Genomic DNA, 13776 nt, shown 5'->3' with positions numbered 1-13776 from the left:
CTCGTCCTTGGCCAAGCTGTTGCAGTCCCGCTACCATTTACCTGACAATGCGGAAAATTGCTCGGGTACCTCCTGATGGCGAGAAGCAGGACTAATCCGTGCTGGCCCCCATTAGTTTATTCTCAATCATAAGCAAAGCAGTAGAAATCGATAGTTCTATCAAGTAGCACTTGGTTGCCAACAACCAGTTCACAGAAGTCCATTTTGTGTTCCGCTTTCCTTCTGATCTCATTTCAGCTTTGGTCCAAATATTAATTAAACAGCTGAATTCAGAGGTGATGTGAGGGTAACTACCCTTGCTATGTTTTATTCTTCTCCATGCCTTGTGACGCATTGGGTGGCGTCCTTGCCATTTCTGTAGTATTTTGTCTGGTTTTTTTTTACAAGGCCGAGTTGCTAGCTTGATGCTCAACCCACAACTCAGCACAGATATAAAATGTGCAAGGAACCAGCCAGATTTGAACCCGGGACCGCTCTCTTTGAAGTCCAGTGCTGATGCAACTACATCACGTGCCACCCCCTTGCTATCAAGGCAGCAGCATTTGATAAGAGTCCTAGCCAAGCTAGATTTAATGAGGGTGGTTGTGATTGTTGGAGATTAATCACCTCAACCACAGAATATTTCTGTAGCCATTCCTCAGGTTAGTTTTCAAGCCCAACTATCATCAGCTGCTTCAATGACCATAGGTCAGAAATAGAGATGTTTGCAAACAACTAATAATTGCGTAATGTTTCATCATTGTTTATGACTGCTTAGATAATGAAGTGGTCCAAATTCCAAATAGGTGACTGGAAAATGGTACCTAACATTTACACCACAGATGCTGCCTTCCAGGTGTCAGGGTCAGGAACATCTTGGACCGAGTTCATAGCATTTTAAGGGGAGGGTAAATGGTCAGAGATCATGATCCATGTTGGTATCAATGACATAGGCAGGAAGGATGATGAGATCCTACAAAGTGAGTTCAGGCAGTTAGGTGCTAAGTTAAAGGACAGGACCTCCAGGGGGTGATTGCTACCTGTACAATATGCTAGTGAGGCTAGATATAGGAAGATAATACAATTTAACACATGGCTAAGGAGATGATGCAGGAGGGGAGGACTTCAGATTTTTGGATCATTAGGCTCTCTTCCAGGGAAGATGGAACCTGTGCAAATGGGGCAGTTTACACCTGAACTGGAGGGGACCAATATTCTTATGGGAAGGTTTTATAGTGTTGTTCTGTGTGGTTAAAACTAGAGTTGCAGGGGAATGGGATCCAGAGTGCCAGGGCAGATAGTAGAGTGAATGTGGGGAAAGTAGATATTAAACTTGCAGACAAAAACAGGAACAAAAAGATTGAGCATATTGGAATGAATGTTTTGTGTTGCGTCTATTTTAATGTAAGGATTATTGTAGTTAAGGCAGATAAGCTTAGAGCATGTATCAATATGTGGGATTATGATATTGTAGCCATTACTGAAACTTGTTTGCAAAAGGGGCAAGACTGGCAGCTCCATCTTCTGGGGCACCATTTTGGATGTTACAGGGGGAGGTATTAAAGTGGGATTGATGGCATTACTAATCAGGGAAAATATCAGAGAAATGCTCAGACAGGACAGACTGGCGATTGTCTACTGAGGCTATATGGGTGGAACTGAGGAATAAGAAAGCATTGACCATGTTAATAGCATTGTATTATAGACCACCCAATAATCAATGGAATTTAGAAGAGCAAATTTGCTGTGAGATAGTGGACAATGCAAAAAAGTATAAAATGGTGGTGGTAGGTGTTTTTTTAACTTTTCAAATATTGACTGGGTCTCCCGTACTGTAAAAGGGCTGGATCGAGTTTGTCAAATGTGTTTAGAGAAGTTTCTGTAATCAATATATAGATGTCCCAACTAGAGAGAGGGAGAGAGGGAATGATACTGGATCTCCTATTAGGGAATGAGACAGGGGGGATGGCAGTGATTGTAATTTAGCTTCAGGATAATTATAGCGAAGGATAGGTCTGGTCCTTGGGTTGAGATTCTAAATTGGAGAAGGGACAAATTTGATGGCATCAGAAAGGATCCATCAGGTGTGGACTGGACTAGGTTGTTTTCTGGCAAAGGGATGGTTGGTAAGTGAGAGGTCTTCAATTGTGAAAGTTTGTATGTTTCTGTTAGAATAAAAGGTGAGGCTAAGGTTTAGGGAACCTTAGTTTTCAAGGGATTAAGAAGAAGAAAGGTGCATAACAAATACAGGCAGCTAGGAACAAATGAGGTGCTTCAGGGGTATAAAAGTGCAAGAGAACACGCAAGAGAAATCAGAAGTGCAGAAGAAGGCATGTGGTTGTTCTAGCAGACAAGGTGTAGGAGAATCCCAATGAGTTCGACAGACATATGAAGACCAGGTGGATAGCAAGGGACAAAATTGGTCAGTGTGGTTATCTATGTGTGGAGTTGAAAGAGATGGAGGAGACCTTAAATAGATTTTTTTGTATCTCTTTTTACTTGGAAGAAGGGCACAGAGTCCATAGAACTGAGGCAAAACAGTAGTGAGATCATGTAAATCTGGATTACAGCAGAAGAGGCACTTCCCACAGTGAGGCAAATTAGGGTGGATAAGTCTCCAGGACTAGCAAGGCATCCCCTTGGACCTTTTGCGAGGCTAGTGCAGAAATTGTAAGGGCCCTAGCAGAGGTATTTAAGACGTCCTTAGCCATGGGTGAGGTGCTGGAGAACTGGAGGATGGCTCTTGTTTTGTTGTTCAAGAAAGGCTCCAAGAATAAGACAGGAAGTTACAGGCCAGTGAGCCTGACAGTAGTGGATAAATTATTGGAAGGTATTCTAAGAAATATATACTGTAAGTATTTGGATAGACAGGGTTATGGTTAGTCAACATGCCTTTGTGCTTGGTAAGTTGTGTCAAACCAATCTTAGACTTTTTTTGAGTTTACCAGGAAAGGTAGTAAAATCTCGCATGAAAGGCTTTTCCAGGCATTCATTCATGATAAAGTAGTAAATTGGATTCAACGTTGTTTTAGCAGAAGAAGCCAGAGAATAGTAGTAGATGGTTGTCTCTCTGACTGGAGGCCTGTGATTAGTGGTGCTGGATCTATCATTGTTTGTCATTGATATCAATGATTTGCTTGTTAATGTGGTAAAATGATCAGTAAATTTGCGGATGTCATCAAGACTGGGGGTGTAGTGGACAGTGAGGAATGCTATCAAAGCTTGTGGCGGGATCTGGACCATTATGAGAAGGGTATAAAACCATAAGACAAAGGAGCAGAATTAGGCCATTTGGTCCATCGAGTCTGCTCTGCCATTCAATCATGGCTGATCCTTTTTTCCCCTCCTCAGCCCCACATAGTATGGAGGGCTATGGTCCAGCTGTACGTTGCTGGGCCTAGTTTGACACGGATTAGGTGGGCTGAAGGGCCTGTTTCTGTTCTGTAATCCTCTATCCAATAAAAGAAATTCCAGCTATCACCCCCTAACATTCAATTGCATTATCATCACTGAATTCACCACTGAGAACGTCCTGGGGGGTTACCATTGACAAAAAACTGAACTGGGGTGGGTCAGGAGTGTGATGGTGTACTTGCTGCTTGCCTGGATGAGTGCAGTTTAAACAACGCCAAAAAAAGTTGGATAACAGAACATAGCAACCCACTTGATAGACACCCCATCCACAACCATGCACTAACTCCTTGACTGATGCACAGTATCAGTGATTTGTTACCATCTACAGGGTGCAGTGCATCAACTCACCAAGACTCATCAGACAACATCCTCCAAATTTATGACTTTTACCAGCTAGAAGAAGGGCAGCAAAACATTGAAACAATACCATCTGGAAATTGCCATCCTGACTTGGAAATACATTGCTTTGTCCTGGAAGTTTTTCTTTAACAGCACACCTCAAGGGCTGCAGCAGTTCAAGAAGGCAGCACCTTTTCAATTAGGAATGAGCAATTAAATGTTGGCTCAGCCTACAAAGCCCACATCCTTTGAATGAAAAAAAAAGATCATGTTGAGAAGATAGAGTCTTTGGTGTTCAGCTATGAACTGTGTGATCAGCCTAAATTAAGATGTGACTCAGTTGGCCTGCAATTTAAAGAAGGAAAATTGGATATGATGAATTTATTTGATAATTGAATCTTTTTTAGTTCTATGCCCTTTAGGGTCTAGTATTTTCTTAAAATTTTAAATATAGTTTACTTGGTTATCAAGTTTAACAATTCAGCAGAGAAAAACAATTCAAAAGGCTTGGAGTCAAATAGGGTTGCAGCAGAAGATTCTAAAAGGTGAAGTTTTCTATCTTGAAATTTTACAGTTACAATCACCTTGAGAATAACCTACAAATTATTCAAGCAAAATGCTGCAGATGATGGAAATCTGAGCTAAAACAGAAAATGCTGGAAATCCCAACAGGTTAGGCTAAACCATCAGTTTGATAACAAAAATTTTGGAATTTTCTCAATTAAAGAACTGTGCTGACCTCTAGCGAAGAGGTTCTGTCTCCCTCTAACATCACTTCTAATGCAGGCACTGATAAGGAAACATTGTTAACTATAAGCAAGGCAGGAGTTTTATCTTGGATTATAATTTATTTACTTTTATTATTATTAAAATAAATCCTGTTGCTGTAGTGTTTTAATAATACACATTGCACTTTTGTTAAAGGGAAATGTATTCAGTAGCTGATTCTTGTTGATTGTTTACCAAAAGAGTCAATCATTTATTTTTTTAAAAATTGATGTTGAATCCAGAGTACTGAGAAATTTCCATGTTTGTTTTAAAATCTGCCTATTGGGTTAACTGTTCAGTTAATTTCCTTTAGTAATTTTTGATTTGCCTAAAGTCATTTTAGAATCTTGGTGAGAACTTATTTTTGTATTAATATGACCAAAATTTAACATCTACTATTTTAATTATTTTGCAATTTTTTGTGTACTGTTTTATTAATTAATTCGCCGTTTACCAATTGTAACAAGTCTTTTGAATCTTGCAGTGCTTTACCGAAGCTGAGTGAAAAGAAGCAAGCGTTTAATGCGTATAAAATACAGACTGAAAAAGAAGAGAAGGAAGAAGCCAGGCTTCGCTATAAGGAAGCAAAAGAAAATTTTCAACGGTTTCTTGAAAACCATGAAAAAATGACATCTACTATCAGATACAGGTACAGTTATTTCTACGAAGGTCACAAATGATTCATCAAATGTCCCAATTCATAAAATTGTGAATTTATAACTCAGGTCTGTTTTGTTTGTACTCTTCCCAGTAATGTGTGCATTATCTAGAATCAGTTACAATTTTTGTTACACTTCCATCAGCAAACAGCTTTTGTGAAATGAGTTCTTTGCCTACATGTAATTAGTAAATCATTTCCCTGATCCACGCATTCAGAAGGGGAAGCTACCCTACTTTAGTTCACCTATATTGGTTTTTTACATTCTATATTTGCCTGTGAAACGAGAAGATCTGATTTCAAGTAGACAAACAATGAAACTGCAGTTACTTCCTTTCATTGTACAAAATGAGACTTCAGTGATGTAAGGTAATATATGGTTGTGTGAATCATTTCTTAATGAAAAATTGATAACTTTCTGGCATCAAATTGCAAATGCCGTGAATTTTACTTTCAAAAATGCTGAAAAAAGTTGTTTCGTTCACTGCTCTTTGGGTAAAATGGTATTTTTAACATCTTTGAGCTTGGGCTACATTTTTTAAAAATGTTGGAGCTAATTTGATGTGATGATTTGTTAATGAGCAGTTGTCACACAGTTGTATCTTTGTTTGATGTTTGGATTGCGTATATGTGTAGCTTTTTGTTTTTACCCGTTCATATGTTTCAGCTTGCAGTCTTTCCAACAAACATACCAATTAGGAGTAGAAGTGGGCCACTCGGTTCCTCACCAGTTCATGGCTAATTTTTGTTTTGTAAACTCAACCTCACAGAACTCTTTCACCTCTTGCATATCCGTTCACTCTGCCATTAAAAATATTCGAGAAGTTGGTTTCCATTTTCCTCTGAAGAAGAGCTCCAGAAACTTGCAATTTTTCAAGAGAAGAATGGATTAGCTTTGTTTGCCTTAAAAGGGCAAGCCTCTTATTTTTGAACTATGACCCTTCTGGAACTTGTGTCACTCTTAATTGTAGCAAATATGTTGGGTCTTGTGATAGATCAGTGGTAAAGTTCAAAGTTCTATGTAATTTTAGTATCAAAGTATGTACATGTTGCCATATATTACCTTGAGATTCATTTTCTTGCAGACACGTACACCAAAAGAAAGAAATACAGTAGAATGTTATGAAAAGCTACAGCTAAACAAAGACTGATAAATACTATTCAAATAAAAATAATTCCAAGAGCATGAGTGTCCTTGAAAGGGAGTCTGTAGATCAGTGGTCCCCAACCACTGGGCTGTGGACTGATAGCGGACCGCAAAGCATGTGCTACCGGGCTGCGAGGAAACGATATGAGTCAACTGGACCTTTCCTCAATCTCTGTCACGCCCACTGTTGAACTTGAACGCATGCGAGGTCATCAGTCGGGCATTAATCTGCAACTACTTGATGAGTGAAAAACAAACGCTGCTTGAGAGTTTCTTTGGAAGAGGTGGTAGGGGACATAAAAGGCCTAACGATGATGATAATGCAGAGACAGCTAAGGCTGAGACTGCAAAAAAAAAAGAAAGCTTCTTTCAGCAGAAAATACGATGAGTTTTACATAAAATATGGCTTTATGGTGACCGGTGCCTTGCACGCTCCAAGCCCCGCGTGTGATATGTGGAGACAAGCTGTCTAATGAGGCAATGAAGCCCTCAAAACTGCTTCGAAACCTTGAGTCCAAGCACCCTGCACTTAAAGACAAACCCGTTGAGTTTTTTGGGCGGAAAAAAAACGTGAGCAAGCGGGACAGAAGCAAGTGCTGAGAGCCACCACCTCCACAGATGCTGCTGCTCTGAGAGCGTCGTACTTAGTGGCTGGCCGTATTGCTAAGGCTAAGAAGCTTTCATTGTTGGTGAAGAATTGATTCTGCCTGCTGCCGAGGACATGTGCCCTGAACTGTTGGGAGAAGCTGCAGCTAACAAGATGGCACAGGTTTCTCTCTCAGCTACCACAGTTTCAGGGAGGATCGAAGCACAGTTGTTGGAACGGCTTAATGAGTCTGGTTTCACTGCCTAAGTCAAAGAGGTTGCTCCTGAATGCCAGTCTACACACTGTGTCACACACAGGGAAATGCTGGCTAGCCGAAAAATGTCACCTGATCTTAACAGCGTATTGAGTGACGTTGTTGAAATTATCAATCACATCAAACCAAAAGCCCTTAACTCACGTCTGTTTGAGCAGCTTTGCGAGGAAATGGATGCAGAGCACAAATGCCTTCTCTTACACACTGAAGTCAGGTATCTATCAAGGGGGAGAGCCCTGGCCAGGGTTTTTGAGTTAAGAGAGCGGCTACAGAGATTTCCTTCAAGAAAAAAGTCACCGTTGGCAGCCCACTTCAGTGACGAGGAGTGGATAGCAAAACTCGCTTATCTGTGTGACATCTTCAACCTGCTCAATGAACTCAATTTGTCACTTCAGGGGAGAATGACAACTGTCTTCAAGTTGGCAGATATAGTGTCTGCTTTCACAGCCCAACTGGAACTGTGGGGGCGGCGAGTGGACAAGGGCATACTTGACATGTTCCCAAAATTAGCTGGGAATTTGGGAGAGACTGAGGCTCACAGCTGGTGCGCGAACACCTATCTTCGCTGTCGACAGAATTCGAGTGTTACATCCCAACCGCAAATGACCCAAGACGTGCAAAGGAATGGGTCCGTGACCCATTTGTGAATGTCCCCGGTGAATCATCCATGTCAGTGCGGGAAGAAGATCAACTCCTCGAGCTTGCAAATGACGGTGGGCTGAAAAGTATGTTTGACGTAACATCTCTGCCAGCATTCTGGATCAAAGTCAAGGCTGAATATCCTGAGATAGCCACGAAAGCACTGAAAACGTTGCTTCCATTTCCAACATCATATCTCTGCGAAGCAGAGTTTTCTGCAATGAATGCAACGAAAACTAAATTGCGGAATAGACTGGACATAAGGAAACCCTTTATGGCTTAGAATTGACTTATCACTATATTCATGCGAGGAAAATATGCACTGTGTGTTTAGAAACATAGAAATATAGAAAATAGGTGCAGGAGTAGGCCATTCGGCCCTTCGAGCCTGCACCGCCATTTATTATGATCATGGCTGATCATCCAACTCAGAACCCAGCCTTCCCTCCATACCCCCTGACCCCTGTAGCCACAAGGGCCATATCTAACTTCCTTTTAAACATAGCTAATGAACTGGCCTCAACAGTTTGCTGTGGCAGAGAATTCCACAGATTCACCACTCTCTGTGTGAAGAAGTTTTTCCTAACCTCGGTCCTAAAAGGCTTCCCCTCTATCCTCAAACTGTGACCCCTCGTTCTAGACCTCCCCAACATCGGGAACAATCTTCCCGCATCTAGCCTGTCCAATCCCTTTAGGATCTTATACGTTTCAATCAGATCCCCCCTCAATCTTCTAAATTCCAACGAGTACAAGCCCAGTTCATCCAGTCTTTCTTCATATGAAAGACCTGCCATCCCAGGAATCAATCTGGTGAACCTTCTTTGTACTCCCTCTATGGCAAAGATGTCTTTCCTCAGATTAGGGGACCAAAACTGCACACAATACTCCAGGTGTGGTCTCACCAAGGCCTTGTACAACTGCAGTAGTACCTCCCTGCTCCTGTACTCGAATTCTCTCGCTATAAATGCCAGCATACCGTTCGCCTTTTTCACCACCTGCTGTACCTGCATGCCCACTTTCAATGACTGGTGTATAATGACACCCAGGTCTCGTTGCACCTCCCCTTTTCCTAATCGGCCACCATTCAGATTATAATCTGTTTTCCTATTTTTGCCACCAAAGTGGATAACTTCACATTTATCCACATTAAATTGCATCTGCCATGAGAGTTTGCCCACTCACCCAACCTATCCAAGTCACCCTGCATCCTCTTAGCATCCTCCTCACTGCTAACACTGCCACCCAGCTTTGTGTCATCTGCAAACTTGGAGATGCTGCATTTAATTCCCTCATCCAAGTCATTAATATATATTGTAAACAACTGGGGTCCCAGCACTGAGCCTTGCGGTACCCCACTAGTCACCGCCTGCCATTCTGAAAAGGTCCCGTTTATTCCCACTCTTTGCTTCCTGTCTGCTAACCAATTCTCCACCCACACCAATACCTTACCCCCAATACCGTGTGCTTTAAGTTTGCACACTAATCTCCTGTGTGGGACCTTGTCAAAAGCCTTTTGAAAATCCAAATATACCACATCCACTGGTTCTCCCCTATCCACTCTACTAGTTACATCCTCAAAAAATTCTATGAGATTCGTCAGACATGATTTTCCTTTCACAAATCCATGCTGACTTTGTCCGATCATTTCACCGCTTTCCAAATGTGCTGTTATCACATCCTTGATAACTGACTCCAGCAGTTTCCCCACCACCGACGTTAGGCTAACCGGCCTATAATTCCCCGGTTTCTCTCTCCCTCCTTTTTTAAAAAGTGGGGTTACATTAGCCACCCTCCAATCCTCAGGAACTAGTCCAGAATCTAACGAGTTTTGAAAAATTATCACTAATGCATTCACTATTTCTTGGGCCACTTCCTTAAGCACTCTGGGATGCAGACCATCTGGCCCTGGGGATTTATCTGCCTTCAATCCCTTCAATTTACCTAACACCACTTCCCTACTAACATGTATTTCGCTCAGTTCCTCCATCTCACTGGACCCTCTGTCCCTTACTATTTCTGGAAGATTATTTATGTCCTCCTTAGTGAAGACAGAACCAAAGTAATTATTCAATTGGTCTGCCATGTCCTTGCTCCCCATAATCAATTCACCTGTTTCTGTTTGCAGGGGACCTACATTTGTCTTTATCAGTCTTTTCCTTTTTACATATCTATAAAAGCTTTTACAGTCTGTTTTTATGTTCTCTGCCAGTTTTCTCTCATAATCTTTTTTCCCCTTCCTAATTAAGCCCTTTGTCCTCCTCTGCTGAACTCTGAATTTCTCCCAGTCCTCAGGTGAGCCACTTTCTCTGGCTAATTTGTATGCTACTTCTTTGGAATTGATACTATCCCTAATTTCTCTTGTCAGCCACGGGTGCACTACCTTCCTTGATTTATTCTTTTGCCAAACTGGGATGAACAATTGTTGTAGTTCATCCATGCAACCTTTAAATGCCTGCCATTGCATATCCACCGTCAATCCTTGAAGTGTCATTTGCCAGTCTATCTTAGCTAATTCACGTCTCATACCTTCAAAGTTACCCCTCTTTAAGTTCAGAACCTTTGTTTCTGAATTAACTACGTCACTCTCCATGTTAATGAAGAATTCCACCATATTATGGTCACTCTTACCCAAGGGGCCTCTCACGACAAGATCGCTAATTAACCCTTCCTCATTGCTCAAAACCCAGTCCAGAATAGCCTGCTCTCTAGTCGGTTCCTCGACATGTTGGTTCAAAAAACCATCCCGCATACATTCCAAGAAATCCTCTTCCTCTGTTCCTTTATTGCACACATTTCTAATTTCCTGTTTAATACCATCTCCGACCTCACTACTATTGTTAGTATTAAATTCTGTTAGTATTTAATATTAAATTCGTTAGATAAACCCTTTTAGAAACAAAATTGAGTGTATTAGCCACTGATAAGTGACTTATAGTTGACTTACCACCTATATTCCAGTCGTGATTAACCCCCCCCCCAGTTGGCCGGTCCGCAAGAATGTTATCAATTTTAAACCAGTCCGCGGTGCAAAAAAGGTTGGGGACCCCTGCTGTAGATCGCAGAATCAGTTTAGAGAGTTATCCATTTTGGTTCAGGAGCCTAATGGTTATAGGTAGACAACTTACTGAATCTGGTGGTGTGACTTAAGCCTTCTGTACTTCCTCTCCAATGGTCGTAGAAAGAAGAAGGAGTTACCAGAATGATCATCTAGAGACCAGGATTAACCATTTTGAGTTTAAATCTCACTGGTGCAGTTATGGAATTTACAATACCTAAATCTGGAATTTAGAAGAACAACTTGTCTGATAGTTTTTATGATAATTACAATCAAATTGTTTTGAAAAGCCTACCTGGCATGCTGACTTTGTTTGGCCTGTATGTGACTCTAGGCCACAACCCCAACCGACCAGTGTGGTTGATTCTTAAATGCTGGTCTGCTGGTTGGTCCGGCAGACCACCCAAAGTGCTCCCCACTACCACATCAAGGACAATTAGAAATGGGCAATAAATGCAGAAGGGTGAATGAATGAAAAATAAAAGTTGGAGGCAACTTCAGGACATTAATATTGATCAGAAATATTATTTTTCTTTCATAACTTGATAATAGGTGATTAATTCTTACTGGAGAGAAATAAGATGATTTGTTCTGCTGTTGCACCCATGTAAAGCTAGTGGAAAAAAATAGTGTAATAAATAAATGAAAATTTTACTTTAGTTGAAAAGATCCAAAAGGAGTTGTGAGGTATTCCATGCCACTCTTGTAAAGCAGATTTTTTTTATGTGTCTGAAGTGAAAAAGCATTCAAAATATAATATTATTTTGCTTTTACTCTAAATGCTAATTTATATTTATTTTGCCCAGTTTTTAAAAAATATCTGGTTCATGGGCTTTGTTATTGTTAGAATGATTTGATCTGTACCATACTTTTTCCACAGATCTATATAATTTTACATTCTTCATTATAAAAAGAGAAAATTCCAAAACATTCAGCAAGTCAGGCCACGTCTGTGGAAAGAGATGGTATTGACATTGCAATTCTTTGAATAACTCTGGAATAGTGATCGGTAATGTTGGCCAGAAATTAACAATGGTGCAAATTCCTATTTAGTTCACAATTGTCTCTGAGGAAAGTAAACTTGTATATGTGCAATGGATAATATAAATGGAGATAGACATTGAGCCTGAAACATCGTTAATGGTAGCTGACAATTCTTCATAGAAGTCTATTTTGTGGGCTATATTACTTATCAGTGAGGTCTGTACTGTAGGCTATTACATGCACAACTTCCATACCCAAGTATTAAAAGGCAGAAGTAGAAGATGAGTTGGAGGTTGGATGCTACATTAGGGTTTTGAAATGTAAACTCTTGGGTTTTCTTTCCACAATGGCAGCTGAACTGATTTTTATTTCCACTGATCTTTTTATCTCAGATTTCCAGCATCTGTAGTTTTAATGATTTATGTTTTTCTCTAAACTTTCAATGTTAAACTTTTTAATCAAAATTCTGAAATCTTCTTAATATAAATTATTCCTCATGTAAATAATCCTTGTGAGCCAGGGGTTTGTTGATTAAGACTTGCTCTTAGCTGACTGATCCTGAAGTCATCCTCCAAGAATACTTTGATGGTCTTTGGGAGCCTAGCATTTGCAAGGTTTTCTTAATAGTCTTTTAAATGTCTCTGGTAATTAAAAACAGTTCAAGTAGATTTAAATAAAACTATTAAAATGTATTAGTTTACTTAAGCTTTGTTACTCATTAACAACTTAAAGTGAGGTACAAATAAATCACTTGAATTTGCACTTGTAATCAAGACTGGTAAGTTTGTGACTCCGTTCAAATGTTTAACCGCTGGATTCGGAGGGGAGCAGTGGTGTCTCACTTTCACCTCATCTTCAACTTCTGCATTTTAGTGTGTAGGTATGAATGCTGAAAACAACTTAACTTTGAATATATTTTGACTTTTGAGTGAAAATTACACATCGGGGAAAAAATGGTTTTCTTTTGTTTCAGGAAAGCTGAACAAATGTTTGGAGAAACTGAAGTATGGACTGCAGTTCCTGAGCGGGATCGACAGGAGATCTATGAAGATGTTTTGTTTTTCCTGGCCAAAAAAGAAAAGGTTTGAGTAGTTATGAAATTAAGTATGTAAAGGTAATTTTACATTTGTATATTGTGTGCTTCAGCATTCTTTGATATGAATTTCTTAATGATTTCAGGAACAAGCAAGGCAACTGAGGAAAAGAAACACCCAGGCACTAAAGAATATCCTTGACAACATGGCAAATGTAACATACTGCACTACATGGTCAGAGGCACAGCAATATCTGATGGATAATCCAACTTTTGCAGAGGATGAAGAACTACAAAGTACGTTAAACGGTCAGAATAAATTACAAAAATTAAAGAGCTTAGCAACCTTGGTTGGAATTGGATTGATCTGATACTAACATCAAAGGTCAAAGTAAATTTATTATCAAAGTATACGTCACCACATTCAATCCTGAGATTCATTTTCTTGTGGGTAAACACAGTAAATATAAGAAACACAATGGAATCAATGAAAGACTGCTACAAGTGGTGGATACAGCCTGTTCCATCACAGGAAAAATCCTTCCCACCATTGAGCATATCTACAAGGAGCATTGCCACATAAAATCAGCATCCAGCATCAAGGACCCCTACCATCCAGGCCATGCTCTCTTCTCACTGCTACCTTCAGGAAGGAGGTACAGGAGCCTTAGGTCCCGCACCATCAAGTTCAGGAACAGCTATCCTTCAAACATAAAGCTCCTTGAACTAGCATGAATTTTTTTTCTCTCTTGTCTGTTTATTGTCTTTTGCACTTGGGTTGTTTGACCGTCCTGTTGGGTGTGGTCTTTCATTGATTTTATTGTGTTTCTTGGGCTTACTGTGTATGCCCGAAAGAAAACAAATCTCGGTTGTATATAATGACGTATGTACTTTGATAAT

General features: G+C 40.2%; 1 protein-coding gene across 5 annotated transcripts in view; it reads left to right on the top strand.

Moving 5' to 3' along the window:
- Positions 1–13776, top strand: part of prpf40a (PRP40 pre-mRNA processing factor 40 homolog A) — an 85201-nt gene that overhangs the window by 46725 nt on the left and 24700 nt on the right. For 4 of the 5 annotated variants that reach the window (XM_063052264.1, XM_063052262.1, XM_063052263.1 and 1 more), the window contains 3 exons: positions 4985–5149; positions 12817–12925; positions 13023–13185. In XM_063052264.1, the coding sequence (XP_062908334.1) occupies positions 4985–5149; positions 12817–12925; positions 13023–13185 (437 nt within the window). The remainder of the gene's footprint in view (positions 1–4984; positions 5150–12816; positions 12926–13022; positions 13186–13776) is intronic. The other variant, XM_063052261.1, reaches the window with a different exon arrangement.

This window comes from Mobula hypostoma, chromosome 6 (genome assembly GCF_963921235.1).
Source record: "Mobula hypostoma chromosome 6, sMobHyp1.1, whole genome shotgun sequence".
NCBI classification, from domain to species: domain Eukaryota; kingdom Metazoa; phylum Chordata; class Chondrichthyes; order Myliobatiformes; family Myliobatidae; genus Mobula; species Mobula hypostoma.
This window is presented reverse-complemented; position numbering and strand designations above follow the sequence as displayed.